General features: G+C 45.9%; 2 protein-coding genes across 2 annotated transcripts in view; both read left to right on the plus strand.

The window, feature by feature from the left end:
- The window catches only part of VDR (vitamin D receptor), a 110,325-nt gene extending 96,310 nt beyond the window's left edge, over positions 1–14,015 (plus strand). The window contains exons 5-10 of the mRNA XM_032786765.2: positions 2,327–2,511; positions 3,362–3,467; positions 4,659–4,830; positions 5,654–5,805; positions 6,766–6,882; positions 7,816–14,015. Of these exons, the coding sequence (XP_032642656.1) occupies positions 2,327–2,511; positions 3,362–3,467; positions 4,659–4,830; positions 5,654–5,805; positions 6,766–6,882; positions 7,816–8,075 (992 nt within the window). The 3' untranslated portion in view covers positions 8,076–14,015. The remainder of the gene's footprint in view (positions 1–2,326; positions 2,512–3,361; positions 3,468–4,658; positions 4,831–5,653; positions 5,806–6,765; positions 6,883–7,815) is intronic.
- PRR13 (proline rich 13) overlaps positions 1–16,759 on the plus strand; it is a 328,718-nt gene that overhangs the window by 94,867 nt on the left and 217,092 nt on the right. The gene's annotated exons all lie outside the window — the stretch shown is intronic.

A 16,759-nucleotide genomic window follows, 5' to 3' on the forward strand; every position in this document is an offset into this window, starting at 1 on the left:
CCCCTACTCCACCCCTTCCCATCCCTTCCCCTAAATTTTCCATGCCCTCCCTCACCACCACCACCCAAGCCTCCTGCGGGCCACAAAACAGCTGACCGTGAGGTGGGGGAGTCAGAGGGAGGCGCTGATCGGCAGGGCTGCCGGTGGCTGGGAGCAAGCCGGGCGGGATGGGACTGATAGGGGGCTGCTAATGTATTACTGTGGCTCTTTGGAAATGTACATTAGTAAATTCTGGCTCCTTCTCAAGCTGAGGTTGGTCACCCCTGCTGTAAATTGTCAGCGTTTTCCAAGAGGGATTGAGAATCTGCCTTTTGCATGCTACCATGCCTGTTAGTAATGCATGGGGCATTTTAATTACAAGTCTAGAATTCTCTTCAGGAGTTTTGATGATGCAATAAAGCACAGAAGTGAAACCTGATGAGACATTTTAGGGGTGGGGAAAAAGAAATGGAAAAACTTGCATTGTACGTGTGAAAAAGATTTACTGTACTTTCAGTTTAAGTCACTTTTTTTTCTACTCAATTCCTTTAAAAGTTAATTTCACAAGAATGTGGAGGAGTTTGTTGCTGTCTTCTAAAAATGCAAGGACCAAAATGTAGGGCTGTTGAAGACTTGCAAAAAGGGCTCTAGTTCCTCTTCAGTATCCATGTCATCTTCCTAAATTGTTAGGATGTAAACAGTACGTGAAATCAGCTCTTCAAAAGACTCTAGATCACTGAACATCTTGGGCTTTTTCCTGTTGATGACCTCTTGAACTTCTTTGTTAGTGCTAAGCAGCTCTGATGCATTTTAATGTAGAATGTAGGAATTGTAGAGTTTCAAACTGAATTCTCCTATGATCGGGAGGAGCATTCAGCACACACACAGGACGTTCAATCTGATTCTTCCTCCCCTTCTCAAAGTTCCCTGAAGTAGGAGATTCCCATTCTGCTAGAGTGCCCCCCCACAGGGCTGTCACAGCCGGCACAGGAGCATGGAGTTCTGCCTGAGGAAGGGACTGGGTACCACACTGCATAGTTCTTTTGCAAATACTCTTTAAAAAAAATATTGTATGTGCCTTGGGATAGAACATGCTAAGGCAGCAGATTTCAAACAAAAGAAAGTACTTATCTTCACATGACATGAGGTCAACCTGTGGAACTCATTTCCATGGAATGTTGTGATGGCCAAAAGTATAACTTGGTTCCAGAAAGATAAGTTAATGAAGGCTAGCACCATCAATGGCTATTAGCCAAGATGGTCTGGGATGCATCCCAGGCTCCAGGTGTCCCTAAACTTCCAACTGCCAGGAGCTGGGACTGGATGACTGGGATGGATCTCTCGAAATTGCTCTGTTCTATTCATTTCCTCTGAAATATCTGGCACTGGCCATTTTCAGAAGACAGGATATTGGGCTAGTTGAGCCGTAGTTCTGACCCAGTATGGCTGTTCTTATGTTCTTAATATTAATTGCAGGATCTAGGCATTGAGTGAACAAAGAGACAAGGTGGGTGAGGTGATATCTTTTAATGGACCAACCTCTGTTGGTAAGAAAGACCAGCTTTTGATCTTACACTGAGCTCTTTGGGTCTGAGCAAGGCAGTCTGCAGACTTTTGGGGGGCTCTCCACAGAAGTTCACCCACATGCAACAAGCTGCAAGGGTGGAGTCTAGAACAGCGGTCGGCAACCTTTCAGAAGTGCTGTGCCAAGTCTTCATTTATTCACTCTAATTTAAGGTTTCGTGTGCTAGTAATACATTTTAACATTTTAGAAGGTCTCTTTCTATGAATCTATAGTACGTAACTAAACTATTGATGTGTGTAAAGTAAATAAAGGTTTTTAAAATGTTTAAGAAGCTTCATTTAAAATTAAATTAAAATGCAGAGCCCCCTGGACTGGTGGCCAGGACCCCCAGTGTGAGTGCCACTGAAAATCAGCTTGGCTGCTGCCTTTGGCACGTGTGCCATAGGTCACCTACCCCTGGGCTAGAACATGTATGGTGATGCCAAAATTCCTCACATCTCTCTTTCTCATTCCATCGAACACTGGACCAAATGCTTTCCTAGGATTATGGGAGATATGACATTGCTGAATCAGGCTTTAAATAGCACCAGGAAGCGGTGACCTGCTAATTCAGGGGATTTAAAACAAGAGGGAGAAAATACAGGTTTAATTATTGAGTAGCAATACGAAAGGGACAGGGTATTGTCTCAAAAGTGAGCTCCAGAGTAATTTACTGCAATGATTTTTGGTTTCAACCAGTTTCTAGGTATTTGTAGATAATTCCAGGATGTTGATTTTTGATTATTGTTCATTCTCTTCCCTTGGCTGCATGTTTGTGAACAGTCATTCTGACAGATGAGGAGGTCCAGAGGAAGAGAGAGATGATAACGAAGCGGAAGGAGGAGGAGGCTCTTAAAGAGAGCATGAAGCCCAAATTATCAGAGGAGCAGCAAAGAGTCATTGACATTCTTCTCGAGGCCCATCGCAAAACTTATGACTCAACCTACTCTGACTTCACCCAGTTCCGTGTATGTTCCAGGACCTGCTTTCTCTCCCTTAGCTCTTTTGTGCAGAAGCCTTCCCGATTGTTGTTACTAGGAGGACCTCTGCTGGTGGTAGAAGGCTGTGCCATAATTCTAATAGATAAGCTAAAGTAGTAGTCTCTACCTCTTCCATACCATGACCCACTGTCGCAACGTAAAGTTTTGAGACTTTCCTCTTAACTAGTCATATGGGAAAGGATGGTGGTCATGACCCCTGAATCTTATTTATGGCCCTCACAGGTTCAGAATGTGTGATCTTAAGGGCACTCACTGACTGTCAGTGAAAGTGCCCATGTGCTGTTCTACCAAAATGTCATTCTCTGTATATAATTGGGGCTCAGAATCTTGCCACAAGTGACAGGGGCAACTGTCAATCACTGGAAGGGTTTAAATCAAGACTGGGTGTCTTTCTGAAAGACTCCTTATAGCTCTAACAGAAGCTGTGGCTTTGAATCAGAAATTACTGGGTGAAGTTCTCTGTGGCTGGTGTTATGTAGATCAGATCATAGGCGCCAACTTCCCCTCTTTCACGTGGGTGATCGACCCTCTGCCCTGCCCCCACTCTACCCCTTCCATGAGGCCCTGTCTTGCCCTGCCCCACCCCTTCCCCAAAGACCCTGCCCCAACTCCGCCTCCTTCCTGCTCCTATTCCAACTCCTTCCCCAAATCCCTGCCCCAGCCCTGCCTCTTTCCCGCCTCCTCCCCTGAGCACGCCACATTCCTGCTCCTCCCTCCCCCTCGCCCACGGAGTATGCTAACAGATCCCTAAATGTCCCCCTCAAGGATTGAACTCTCAACCACTGAGCTATTCCTCCCCCTCCGAATTCTGTTCCAGCCTCCGGTGAGAGCCAACTCAAGCAAAAGAATAACTAGATCGTCGTCGGTCCTAACGCACGGCTCCTCATCAGAAGACTCTTCAGATACCTTCAGCTGTTCTCCAGGTATTATATGTGCTACTGGATTACTCCCCTACAAGTGATAGTCACACGGATAAATCAGACTAGGGATTTAAGCAATTTGTGGGTTTTTGAAATAACGGTTATTTTGACACAGTTTGTCAGTTCTGACTCTTCATATTCTTCGTTTAAGAAATGAAACCCCTTCCCCCACAACTCTGCCAAACACTTAAATACATACCTAACAGTAAGCACATGCATGGTCCCATAGAAGTCCAGGGGGATTGCTTGTGTGTTTAAAGTTAAGCGTGTTAAATGTTTTGTTGGATCATAGCCTAATTCCACATTTGGTTCAAGCAAATACCTTTGCATTAACTACTGTGCATTTCTGCTCCATGCTACGCCAGTCCACTGGTGCTGCAGATTTCAGAGAGCAAAAGAGAACCTGGCTCAGAGGAGGGGTGGCTGATTAGGATGCTACAGAGAGCAGGAGACCACCATGGGAGGGGATTTGCTTTAGGTGGAGACCACGTGGAAAGAAAGCCAGAGATGGAGAGGAACCCCAAGAGGCCTCACTGGGAGGGGTTTGCTGTAGGTTTGTGGCTTTGTTGAATGGGAGGGAGCTGTGGGGGTAAGTAGGGAGAAGATAGCACATAAACAAACAGCTGGGGAATGGGGTGAGGGGAGAGCAGGGAGCAGAAGACCAACTAGGGGTAAATAGTTGCAGGGGTGGTATTGGAGCCGGGGGATTAGAACACAGGAGATATTGGCGCCTGGGTGTGGGGTGCAATGGGGTGATGTGAGTTACTAGGCAAGGTGGGGATATAGACTGCTGGGAGGCAGCTAGTGATGGTGCCAGGTGAGAGATGTGGGTGAATGCGATGCAGATTTTCAAAATAAACAGCGTTTGATTCCCAAATTCTCGTAATTGTACCACAGCAGCTCCTGGAATCTCCTTTCCCAAGGACAGCAGAGATCCCTGTAGCGTGTCGGCTCACTCAAACACAGATCGTTGCATACTCTTCCTCTCTCTTACTTTTGCTAAGACACTCCCTAGCCTAAGCCCCCAGAGGGCAAGGTGCAGGTGGTGCCCATGGACTGGGATAGATGTTCTGGTTGTGCAGTTTATTTATTTTCACTCTCCACTCTTGGTTGAATTTTATCCTGAAGAACAAACTTCCTATCATAGGGAAACGGTGCAGCCAAGATAAATGCCAACCTCTTTCCCCTCTGCAGAGTCTGTAGAGAACAGAATGTTTTCCAACATGGCACTCAATGAGGACTCTGACAAAAGCCCTCCCGTGGACATTAACCTCTCGCACCTCTCCATGCTACCTCACGTGGCTGACCTCGTCAGCTACAGCATACAGAAAGTGATTAGCTTTGCAAAAATGATTCCAGGGTTCAGGTAAGGCTGGGTTTGTTCCCAGGAGTTTTCGCAGGTGTTGCTTTGATTTTTGGTTGAAATCACTCCGTGTCTTTCCTGCTTTATGCTGCTTGTTCATTTTCCTAAACTTGTCTCTTCTCTACTGGTGCCTTAAGTCCAAGCGTTCTTCTTTCTTGATCCTTCTACAGCTCAGCACCACCTCCGCCAAGCCATCACTGACTCTTCTCTTCCTGTTGCTTCCCTAGCCTTATCCACAATGGCTCTAATGCGGCACAGCACTTGAGCACTTGCCTGACTTTAAGAATGTGTGAGCTTTTTTGTTCTGGTTCTGTACAGCGCCTAGCAACTGTGACCAGAGCTCATAGGTGCCACTGCAACACAAATAATTTTTTAAAAGATGATCGTCATTTCTGTGAGAAACACGGGAAATACCAGCTTTTCAAATAGGAATGGCAATAGGGAAAGTTGTTGTTTTCACGATTATAAGGGGATATTGCAAGTGAGCGAGACTAATTCCAGGTTACAAAAAAAGCTATACAAGGTCCCTTTTCCCAACTCTAACTCCCTTAAGCATTTCATCCTGGGTGAATTGCAGTATCTGCAGTTTAAGTTTTAAGTTCATCCAATTTCCAAATGACCCACCAAAGGGAATTTTGGACTTTATTCTACTTCTTCTTCTGTGTTTCTGTAGTCCAAAAAGGCTGCATTTGGAGGTGAGCCAGATGACATTATCAGTATGGCTGGCGTTTGGTTGCAGGTCCTTTGGTGATCTAACTGGAGGGTTGGTGTTAGATTTACTTGAAGTCTCACTGATTACTGTCTTTCCCTCCCTTCCAATGTTCAGGGATCTGACAGCAGAGGACCAGATTGCCTTACTGAAGTCCAGCGCCATTGAAATCATTATGCTTCGTTCAAACGAGTCGTTTTCCTTGGAGGATATGGCATGGTCATGTGGAGGCAATGAATTCAAGTACCAAATCAATGACGTTACCCAAGGTAAACTAGCTCTGGCTACCCCTGTATCCAAAGCATGGCTTGGGTCCATGGCAGCTTTGTTGCTTGTTGAAGGTTAATACGTTTGTCTGGATCTTATTTCCCCACCCTTAACATAGAATTTTTGCATTTAATGTAATTTAATACCACTTTGGGGATACAAACTGAGATCTGCACCAAGTCAAGAAATGCAAAGTTAAGGTGATGTTCGCTGGGATTGGGTACTGGCATGTAATTCACCCCTGAGCAGAGCCCTAGCACAAGGCCTTCACACCCCTTACATTCTACTTGAGCCCCAGAGGGCTTGTACATTTAACAGCTTAACTAGTCATCTGAAAATAATACCCATTAGAACAGCGGTAGGCAATTTGCGGCCCACCCGCCGCACGTGGCCTGTCAGGGTAATCTGCTGGTGGGTCGCCAGACAGTTTGTTTACGTTTGCACGGCTGCCCACAGCTCCCAGTGGCTGTGGTTCGTTGTTCCTGGCCAATGGGAGCTGCAGAAGTGGTGCAGGCCAGGGGGGCAAAGCCCAAAGGCTTTAACCCGAGGCAAGGGTCCTGTAACCTCAGCCCTGCCACCCAGGGCTTTGGCTTTGGCACCAGGCCCCAGCAAGTCTAAGTCAGCCCTGGCAACCCCATTAAAACTTGGTCTTGACCCACTTTAGGGTCCCGACCCACAGTTTGAGAACCACTGGTCTGGAAGTACCTATGCAAAGAGAATATGTCTGATAGTGGGATCCTTAGACTTCATTGGACAGACTTTGTTACACTGTCTGGAGTGGCTCACGGCTGTGAGTGTCTACCTCAGGCCAGATGGTCAGAAAACAGGACAGACACTCCTGGTTGCAGATATCCTTGATATCTCTGGCTTTATTTTCACTTGGCAGTTGACTTTTAGGAGATCTGAATTCCTAGAGGTAGAAAGGACTGTTCTGGAGGATGTTCTGTGTTTTTGTCTTTTAGCTGGTCACAACCTGGAACTGCTAGAACCACTTGTGAAATTTCAGGTTAGCTTAAAGAAGTTGAACCTTCACATAGAGGAGCATGTGCTCCTGATGGGCATCTGCATCCTCTCCCCTGGTAAGAGAAACTTGAACTATCTGCATGTTCCATGCTCAGAGCCAATAACCAATAGCTGTTTTTATCTGTAGTGAGGAAGTGGGGCTGCTGCCCTCAGCCAGGGCCTATAAAGCTAATCACCAACCATCTATAGGAGCTTGATCCAAGCCCAAGGAAGGCACCGCAGCCCTTACACCCACTGCTGAGTCAGGGATTAAGAAATTTAGAATCAAACATGGTTTGCCCAGGTGCTGTGTGTGTGAGGCTACAACTTAAAACCATTCGGAGACTGATGCCAGTGCAGAACAGTGACTCCCTTATCGAATGGAGCATTTCGCTGGGAGCATGACACCAGTGCTCTGGGATCTGTGCTGACTGCCTATCGGTTTCCCTGTGGATTTCAAGGTGTCAGTTGTATCCTGGGACTGGCCTGCGTGAGGGATCACTTCTCTCCTTGTGCCATACTGCCACAGCGGCTATCAGCAGGGGGCACCCAAGCTGGCTCCCCCTCTTATAAAAGAGAAGGGGCAGCTGACAGTGCATTCCATGTGAGGGCTCTGCGATTCTGGAACTTGCTCACCTACTTGGTCTGAAATAGCACCCAATTTAGTGGCATGCTGCCAAAAACCTCTGTTTGAGGTTCCTAACTGAGTGAGGGGAAAGGCGTTTTCAGTGGGTGTCTGGCCGGTTGGTTGTGTTGAAATGATGATATAATGCAGCTGAGTCTGACATGTGGCAGTAACGATCGGACACCTAGAGCCTGGCATAGGTGTGCATCCTGCATTCTTTTAAATAAACAAGAGGCGATAGCAAGAAATGATGGAAACGTTGGGCTGGAAGGGACCTGGAGAGGTCAGCCCCCCTGCACTGAAGCAGGATTATGCTTAGAGCATCCCGACAGTAATAATCTGCTAAACCTTTCACATGACATGAATTGCTTGCTTTGATTTCTAGACCGCCCTGGCTTGCAGGACACTTCTCTGGTGGAGTCCCTCCAAGACCGCCTTTCCGAAGTCCTGCAGACCTACATTCTGTGCAAACACCCTCCCCCGGGCAACCGCTTACTCTATGCCAAGATGATCCAGAAGCTGGCAGACCTGCGGAGCCTGAATGAGGAGCATTCCAAACAGTACCGCTGCCTTTCCTTCAAGCCAGAGCACAGCATGCAGCTCACCCCACTGGTCCTTGAGGTTTTTGGCAATGAAATCTCCTGACTTCAGACACAGGACAGCACACCCAGAAATAAAGGGATAAGTCAGCCCGGTGAGCGGAAGGGTGTGACCCTTAACCAGGGTTTGTATATAGACACCGTTTAGTTTCACACTACTGGATAGGACTGTGTTTTCTGCACATCTTCAGTCACTTGGTTTGGCTTGCTGCAGAGCAGCAGCCAACCCAGCTAAGCTGCTTTTTTTTCCCAGCGAGTGGCTTTTCCACTTGCCTTTCTTCTGTAACCAGCTCACATATCCCTTCATGGCTGTTTCAAGGCTGCCTTCAGACTGGGGCCTTCTTGAAACAACCACTTTTTTTGGGCTTGGTTTACAAAGTAAAAACTGAAATGTCAGGCCACTAGTCGGGAGGAAATGACTGAGATTTCATGTGTGAGCATAGAATTCAGGGCTTCAATGAACCCCTAATGCTGTATGTGGAGGGAGAACAATTCTCTAGTTACTCCTATCCCTGCCTAAAGCCTCTGCCCAAGTGCTGTTGGCGCACAATTGCTGGCTCATTCCACCCCAGAGCTGGCTGAATGATCCCAGCATATGCCCCCACCCGCTCCACAACTGACTGCAAAGTATAGAAATATCTTCGTCTCCAGATAAATAGGAAAATGCACTTAGGGAACAATTCCTATATCTCTGAAAGAAATCTCCATTTGCCCGTTGTGTAGAAGCTGAAGATCTCAGAAGCAATGACACATTGTGGTTTGTGTCCCCCTGTTAATGTGACAGGAATGAATGGATATTTGTAAGGTTTCTAGTCTCTCGGGTGCTTTGAGAGGTGTAGCCAGACTGGAAGTGGTCTGTGTGATAGAGTGAAGACTGTCTCTTGTGCTCCCAGGATGAATAGCTAAAAGCATGAAAATCCATGCTAATCAACATGCTGTACCATTTTTGTTTCAATGTTGATGTTGCCAGCTGTTGAGGTGAGACATCGGATAATCACTTGGGAACAAAAGATCTCTTTCAGCCTGTGGGGTGGCCAGTGGGGTGGCTTCCAGGCCTTGGAGTCTGCTGGACAGTTATCAAATAGCTTCTTAACAGATTGTTTGCCAAGCCTGTTTAAATATGCAACATCTTGGAAAAACTCAGTAAGAATCAAGTGGGGAAAGATTAATCTCATATTTTCCTGCCCTGAAATGTCCTGTTTGCAGCAAGATTTCAGTCTTTACGAAAGGAGTCCTAGTTTCTTAGAACTAAGAAATAAGGCAGGGGCAAAGCAGCCTATAAGCTGTGCATAGCATTGCATCACAGTCAATTAAGACCTGAGATGAGGCCAGTCTTTCATCCTGAGTTCTCCAGAGTTTTCCTGTGCTATGTAGGAGTCCTGCTCTCAATGCACTACAGGACACAAACTCCTTGTGCTAGGCCCTGTACAAGCATAGGAAATGATAGGGGCTAGCGATCGCATCCATTTTGGAGAGAAGCAGGTATACACTCCGGGGCCTCCAATAACAGCAGGTCAAGCGCTGTGAAGAGGACAGGAACGATTGCAGAAAAATCTGCCAGCCAAGGAAAACCAAACAACGCAAGAGCAAAGAAAATCCCTCTGGTTCAGTCCCTCGTGTGTCAGTTGTTGGGTGCACAGAGGACATTTGGGGTCAGGTTCTGTTTTTGTACTAGGAAAATTACTTTCCATCTGCTAATGTGCTGCCACTGCCGTCTTTGTAAACAAGTTGCTCATTTTCCTAATGCTAAAGAATCAGAGTTGGGCTTTGAAGCTCTGTGTTCGTGCTCCTCTGTTGGGTGGCTACAGCATGGCAATGGTGTTGCTTTCTCTGTCTTTTGCACTAATGTAGGAAAGTTTGTGTTGCACTTTAGTTGACCCTATACAGTTCTCAGGAAGTTGCCAGTTTCCTTTTTTTAAAAAAAAGTTATTTCATAATTCTAGAAGAAACTCAGTCTGCAGTACTCACTAACTGGTGATTTCAGAGATCAGGGATGCCACAAATATATTCTTATGGGTTATGTGAAATCAGGGTATTTCTCTTGTTTAAATTATGCTTTTGCTCTGATTCCTGTGTATTGACTTACGCCTGAAATGCCAACTGTCTCCGCTGTGCTCACTGCCCCACGGCTCTGCAAGAGGGAGCCCTAAATAATGATGTTTAATAAAATGACTTGATTAAATATAAAGAGGCAAACTTCATTACTGAGTAAACTTTCCAAAAAGCTGAAGTTGAGATTGGCATAGGGATCTGACATGTCATCCACTTTTTAGGCATCTCAGTACTTGAATGTCATTTTACAAATGCATAGTTCAAATGCATGTCTGTACACAGGGCCGGCGCTTCCATTTAGGCAACCTAGGCAGTCGCCTAGGGCACCAGGATTTGGAAGGGCGGCATTTTGCCACCCTCGGCGGCAATTCGGCGGCGGGGGTTCCTTCTGCGCTCCGGGTCTTCGGCGGCAATTCTGCGGCGGGCCCTTCACTCACTCTGGGACCCGCCGCTGAAGCGCCCCGAAGACCCGGAGCGCGGAAGGACCCTCCCGCCGCAGAATTGCCGCCAACGACCGGGAGCGCGGAAGGACCCCCGCCTAGGGCACCAAAAACCCTGGCGCCGCTCCCGTCTGTACAGCACAGGGTATGTTGGGACACAGCACCATGAAATGCAGATGTTTAAGCCTCTATATAGAATCTTCAAAGGGAAGCCAAAATAATTCCTCCCATCAGGGTAGAAAAAGGCTGTAGGAATGATAAGTAAATCCCTGGAGATATTGTGGTAAATAAGAAACCCTGAGACTGCTTTGCTTTTATCTTTGATTACAATCTCTCTTGGTCCGCTGGGTGTCGCTAACACAGCATGAATGAAAGCAGTTCCTTTGCAAGAGTTAAGTGCCTTGAGCAGTACAGCACAGTTAACCTTTTCCCTGTCTGCCTTCCTGCATCTTGCCAATGTGAAATCCAAGGAATTGATCTCCTCCATGGGCTCTGCACTTGTTTGAGAAGCTGTGGGATGGCAGTTCCCCCTCCTCAGAGAAAATCACTGTGTTCTTTAATACTGTTGTCACCTTCGCTTGAAATCAGTGCCTTAAATATAGATGTCTTGTTGCTGTATCTAATATATCTGTACGCTTGTGTGGTGGGTCTTCTAACCTCAGTTGATTCTCCCTTTGTTTGATTCCACGGTATGTGTGTAACCCCCCTGCGTTTGTGTCCTGCAAGCTGCCCAGTTCTGCCCCTCAGTCTTGTCCCCCCACTTCCAACTCTGGCTGTCTCCTTGGGCCTGCTCACTCAGTGCATCTGGAGAAAATCCAGCCCTCGGGAGAACTTGCTCTTTGCTGCCTCAACTCTGTTCTCTGCCTCGTCAAATGACTCTACTTCTCCTTCAGTGTGTCTTACCTCAGCCCTGCTAATTTTCTTCTAAGGCAAAATTAGCACTGTTCACCCCGCACCCTGTGGGCCAGTTGTCTCTTTTCTTCCCCCATTTTCGAGCTTCTCCTTTAATCCTGTCTCTAACTCCGAGCTGGCTGGAAAATTGGTGGCAGGGGTATTGACGTTTTTTATTTTTTAAAAAATAGTTTAAATTTTCCCATGGAAAATTTTGACTCTTCCTCAAAAATCCAAAAAAGTATTTGACTGACAACGGAAGAGTTGACATTTCCCCCAGGATGCAAACGTGAAATTTCATAGTCAAAAATACAATTTTATTTGGAAAAACTGCTTCAGAAAACTCTCAACCAGCCATACCCTGATTGCAAGCCCCCTTCTCCTCTCACTTTGGCTTGCTCCTTCTGTGCCTGTCCTTTTGGCAACCATATGATATGGCAATCTCCTATTCTGGAGGGGGATAAAAACCTTCTCTTCACCAGCCACTGGACAGGATGGTGCCAGATGGGATGGAAAACTACTCAATATCCTGCTGTCAAGATAACTGCCCCTTTCACAAATTCCTTCACCGGCTTCCTCCCAAGGTCCTCATCCTCCCATTCCGATCTCTGCACGGCTCCATGCTTAAATCTCCTCCCCTATTTTTTGCCTATAACCTGCCCATATGCACCCTCCAAGCTTCCCCTGGCCCTGCCATTCCGTCTTTCTCTCGCAGTTGGCATTGTGCCTTGTTGTTCTACTGCTGCATAGATCAACCCACCCAATCAATGCTTTCTCCTCATCTCCTCAAAGCCAGTTGTTGTGGGAAGTGTTCCAGCTGTAGCTACCTCACCCCTCTTGGAGTTTACCCTGTATTGTACCCATTTGTGCCTTAGACTGTCAGCTGTTCAGGGCAGGGACTCTTGCTGTTGCATTTGACCCATAGTACCGTACCATGCTTAACTAGAGCTCTATAAATAATTGGAGACCTCTGGGTGTATTTATTTGTTCCACTCGCTCACCTGCAAAGCAGATGTCACTAGAGAAAATCTTTGACTGATGGGAGCTTTCTCTCCGTAAAGGAGCCTTTACTGAAGAGGGAGGCTTTCCAGTAATATAGCACCACAGTGCTCTAGCAGTCCTAACCCATCCTTAGGGAGATCCACAGCTCGTAATGGGCATCCTGCACAAATGCTGCACCTGTCGGAGAAGTTCCCTTCAGTTAGACTTGGAGCGGTTCTGTTTCAGTGTCTCTAATGTGGATGTCAATTGGAAAGGGGAGCTGGGTGGAGAATGGAAGAAAAATCCTGGCTATTGCTGTGAAACTCCTCAGGTTTTCAAAACTATTGGAGAATTAGGCTTTTGTAAACATTTCTTTTTTCTAACCCAGAAAATGATACATGGAAGAATGTCCAATATCTTGCTAAAAATTCTCTGAATCTTTTTAATGACAAATTTTTGTTGTTTGGAAAAGATGTTTTATGACCCCAAAAAACCCACTTCTGTTCAAAAAGGTTTAGGGGTTTTTGTGGGGTTGGCTGTAATTAAAACTGTTTTGAAAATGCGCAAGCCCCCTTTGCATTCTCCTTCAGCCAAAGCTCAATATACCCTATAACTTGCAAGTAAAATAGAATGTCAGAGCTTAAATTTTAAAAAACAAATAAAAAGCCTTGCCCCTCGTGACTTAAGTCTTTTCAGCAGCTCCAGCTGTATTTTACCCAAATAGCTCCAACTTTGCATCATCGGTTGCCCAGGCATTGCTGTGCTGGGAAATGGCAGCTACTGCCCAACGGGTGCATGCTGAATATCTCCCTTAGTGTCTTGCTGTTCTAGACTGTTTGCTAGACCTCACATTCTTTCCTAAAACCATTGCACGCACCAGTGAAGAATCACCACTGGGAAAAACTAGCACTAAAGTCAATGCTTGACTGGAGAAACTTAACATATAGCCAACCAGGTGAAAATAGGGAGGTCTGATTTTAATATCCTATAAATGGCTTAGTTAAAAGAGAACATTTCTTTACGGTGGTGGGGAAAGGTGGTGGTTCTTTTTAACATTGATCCTGTTAACAAAAATGTAAGTTATAGATCTGCAGAATGATTGCGCCAGATTTTGTTGAGTAATTTAGTGTCAAAATGTAAATAACTATTTAATATAGTGGAAATGTTTTATTGTAAATTGGATTTTAAATAAAGTGTTTAAATCATTCAAAGCTGCTCTTTTGAACTGATAGAAGCACCATTTTTTTCCATTTGTGCGTGTAAAACAAGTGAGTACAGTACTTAAGTGAAATTTCTGAATGTGAAACACAGCTCTGTTTTGTTGCCTTGTGTAATATAGATTGTAAGGCAATGCACTTTATAAATAAAGATTTAAAAGAAATCTATTTTAAGTATAGTGATGAAGAATAGAGGCAGCCGCTATCTCTCCCCCCATCCCTCCCTCCTTCTGTATGCCTTGAGCTTTTCCTAATGGGCAAAAAAGAGAAGCTGAAATACATGTGTATTAATGTGAACCCAAACTTCAGAGCTTTAATGCTATGACAAAGGAAGTTGGATGCTGTTTCATATTTGTAATATGCTGTTGCCTTATCAATAAAACGTGTGGCGTTGTGAAAAGCTCATTTCAGTGGGGTTGGTTTGAATCTTTATGGGACTTTTTAAGCAGATGGTGATTCCATGGTTTATAGTTCTGGCCCTACTCCGACAACACTGCAGATGGTCAGGGCTGGAGGTGAGCCGTGGCAGTGGGGGGCGCAGAGAGGGACACAGGAAGTAACCCGGGGGGATAGAGGAACTGCCCCCCCCCCCAGCTCACCTCTGCTCCACTGCCTCCACTTCTCCCCTCTCCCGCCCAGGCTTGCCACGCGAATTAGCTGTTTTGCGGCAAGTCTGGGAGGGAGGGAGGGGGGAGAAGCAGAGTGCCAGCAGCGCACCCAAGGGAGCAGGCGGAGCGGAGGTGAGCTGTGTTGGTGGGGGACATGGGGAGGGCTGCAGGAAGTAACCCGGGGGGGGGGAGAAGAACCGTTCCCCCCCAGCTCACCTCCACCTCCTCCCCTGAGTGCACTGCCTCTCCGCTTCTCCCCCCTGGAGGGAGGGAGAGGTAGGAGGGGAAATGCAGCGTGCCTGGGGGAGGAGGTGGGGCCAGGGATTTGGGGAAGGAGTTGGAATGGGGCAGAGTTTCGGGGGGAAGCACAGGAAAATTTCTTTGCTTGGGGCGGCAAAAAACTTGGAGCCAGCCCTGCAGATAGTGTCCTGCTACCTCTCACCGCCAGTACAGCTAGGGAAAAACTAGTGCTGGTCTCAACTTACAGTTGCATCAGTTTAACTAAAGGTGTAGGGGTTTTGATCCCTTAAAAGTGCAACACCCTACGTAGTTGCGCTCATTTGATTTAAAGCCTGGATTTTATAGCTCTAGTTTCCACTGATTCCTTACTTAGTAAAGCTAAAGGTAGAGTTAAATTTGAGCATCCACACAAGTTTAAATTGGTGCAACTTCTGTGCGAAGACAAGGCCTTGCTTCCATAGCATAGTACTTCATTCTGCAAGCTGCCCAAGCACTTGTTGGGTAAAGCACACCATGAGCAAAAGGAGTCAGAATGGAACCCAATGGCTTTTACGGGGGTATGTAGTAATTTGGCCACAATGGCTGTTTTGCTCAAATAGCAGAGTTGACTTGTCTTACTCCAAGTAACAGCCAGTTTTTCAGCTGTGTTTCATGAGCTCCAATAGTGTTGCCATTTGTTTTTTTCCCCCCTGACCAGTCAGAATTCAGGGCCCTACAGCTGTTACGGTTGGAAGTAGAAATTGATGGTGCCGATACTTTCTCTGATGCAGGCTCGTTTATTTAAAAGGGATGTGCAAACTCCAGCTCCTTGGTTCTTCCTGCATTCGGAACAAGGGGAGCAGTTTCTTAACCTCTTAGCCAACAGACCCAAAACATGTGCTCTGGTTTTCTCCAGGCTGTCACTGTGCTCACCAGCTACTGCTTGGCTTTCTTTTTTTTTTTAACCTCAGTGCCTATTTCTCTGTTTTCATCTTTTAGACTCTTAGACTTTAAGGTCAGAAGGGACCATTATGATCATCTAGGCTGACCTCCTGCACAAAGCAGGCTACAGAATCTCACCCCACCCACTCTTGTAACAAACCCCTAACCTATGTCTGAGTTATTGAAGTCCTCAAATTATGGTTTGAAGACTGCAAGCTGCAGAGAATCCTCCAGCAAGTGACCCTTTTCTGTATGTTCTGCTTGCTTGCTCTCCTCTGTGTGCACTCACATGCTTTCACACACACTCAGCAAAAATCCTCTGCCCTCCTGAGTAGGTTCACAACCTTTTGTACCTCTTCAAAAAAAACCCATATATGTAACATCTACTGTCTGACTCTCTCCATATGGCCCTGATTAAGTGGGACAAGCTGCAGAAGTGGGATGCAATTTTGTAACTTCGGAGATCATTATCAGATACTCTTCTGTTGTCAACACTTCAAAAAGGATGTTGACAAATTGCAAGGAGTTCAGAAGAGAGCTACAAAAATTATTCATGGTCTGGAAAACCTGCCTTGGAGCTTACTTAGTCTCTTACACTGTCCAGTTTACCTAAGAGGTGACTTGATCACAGTCTAGGTGGGGAAGAGATTGGGGGTAGCAGAGAGTTTTCCAATCTAGCAGACAAAGGCATAATGAGATGTAGTTTGGAACTGAAGTGAGACCCGTTTAGACTAGAAATAAGGCATAAATTAAGTAGAGCATAATTAGCCATTGGAACAAATTTATCTGGAGAAGTAGTGGATTGTCCATCAGTGAAATCTTTAAATCAAGATTGGACATCTTTCTAAAAGATATGCTCCAGCTCAAACAGCGTGAGGCTCTCTGGCCTGTGTTATGCAGGTCAGACTAAATCATAAATGGTTCCTTCTTGCCTCAAAATCAATGAACACACGCACACATAAAAACAAATCTCATTCCTTAGAAACCCTGACTGCTCATCAGTGTTCATCCCCTTTACCTCTAGGGGCCTGAGTTTCTAAAGAGCTGGGTGCACATGTGCTGGGATTTTATGAAAATCTGCCCATTGCTGTCGCAAGGGCAGCTGCTGGGGTCAGAGCCCTATGAAGAATTTGGAGTATTCAAACAGCTGAGCTCTCTTAAATCTGGCTCTGATTTGTAGGTGCTAAACACTTAATCTGGGCACAAATATGTAGCAACTTTCCTCCCATTCTTTCAATAATTTTATATTTAAATATTTCTAATGGGCATCTAATGCACTAATTACCTAGGGCAGACTAGACAGCCAAGGGCGAGTGTAATTAACCCCTGGAACAATTTACCGAGGGTTGCCATGGATTCTCCATCACTGACCATTTTAAA

The sequence above is a fragment of the Chelonoidis abingdonii genome, chromosome 26, assembly GCF_003597395.2.
Source record: "Chelonoidis abingdonii isolate Lonesome George chromosome 26, CheloAbing_2.0, whole genome shotgun sequence".
NCBI lineage: Eukaryota > Metazoa > Chordata > Testudines > Testudinidae > Chelonoidis > Chelonoidis abingdonii.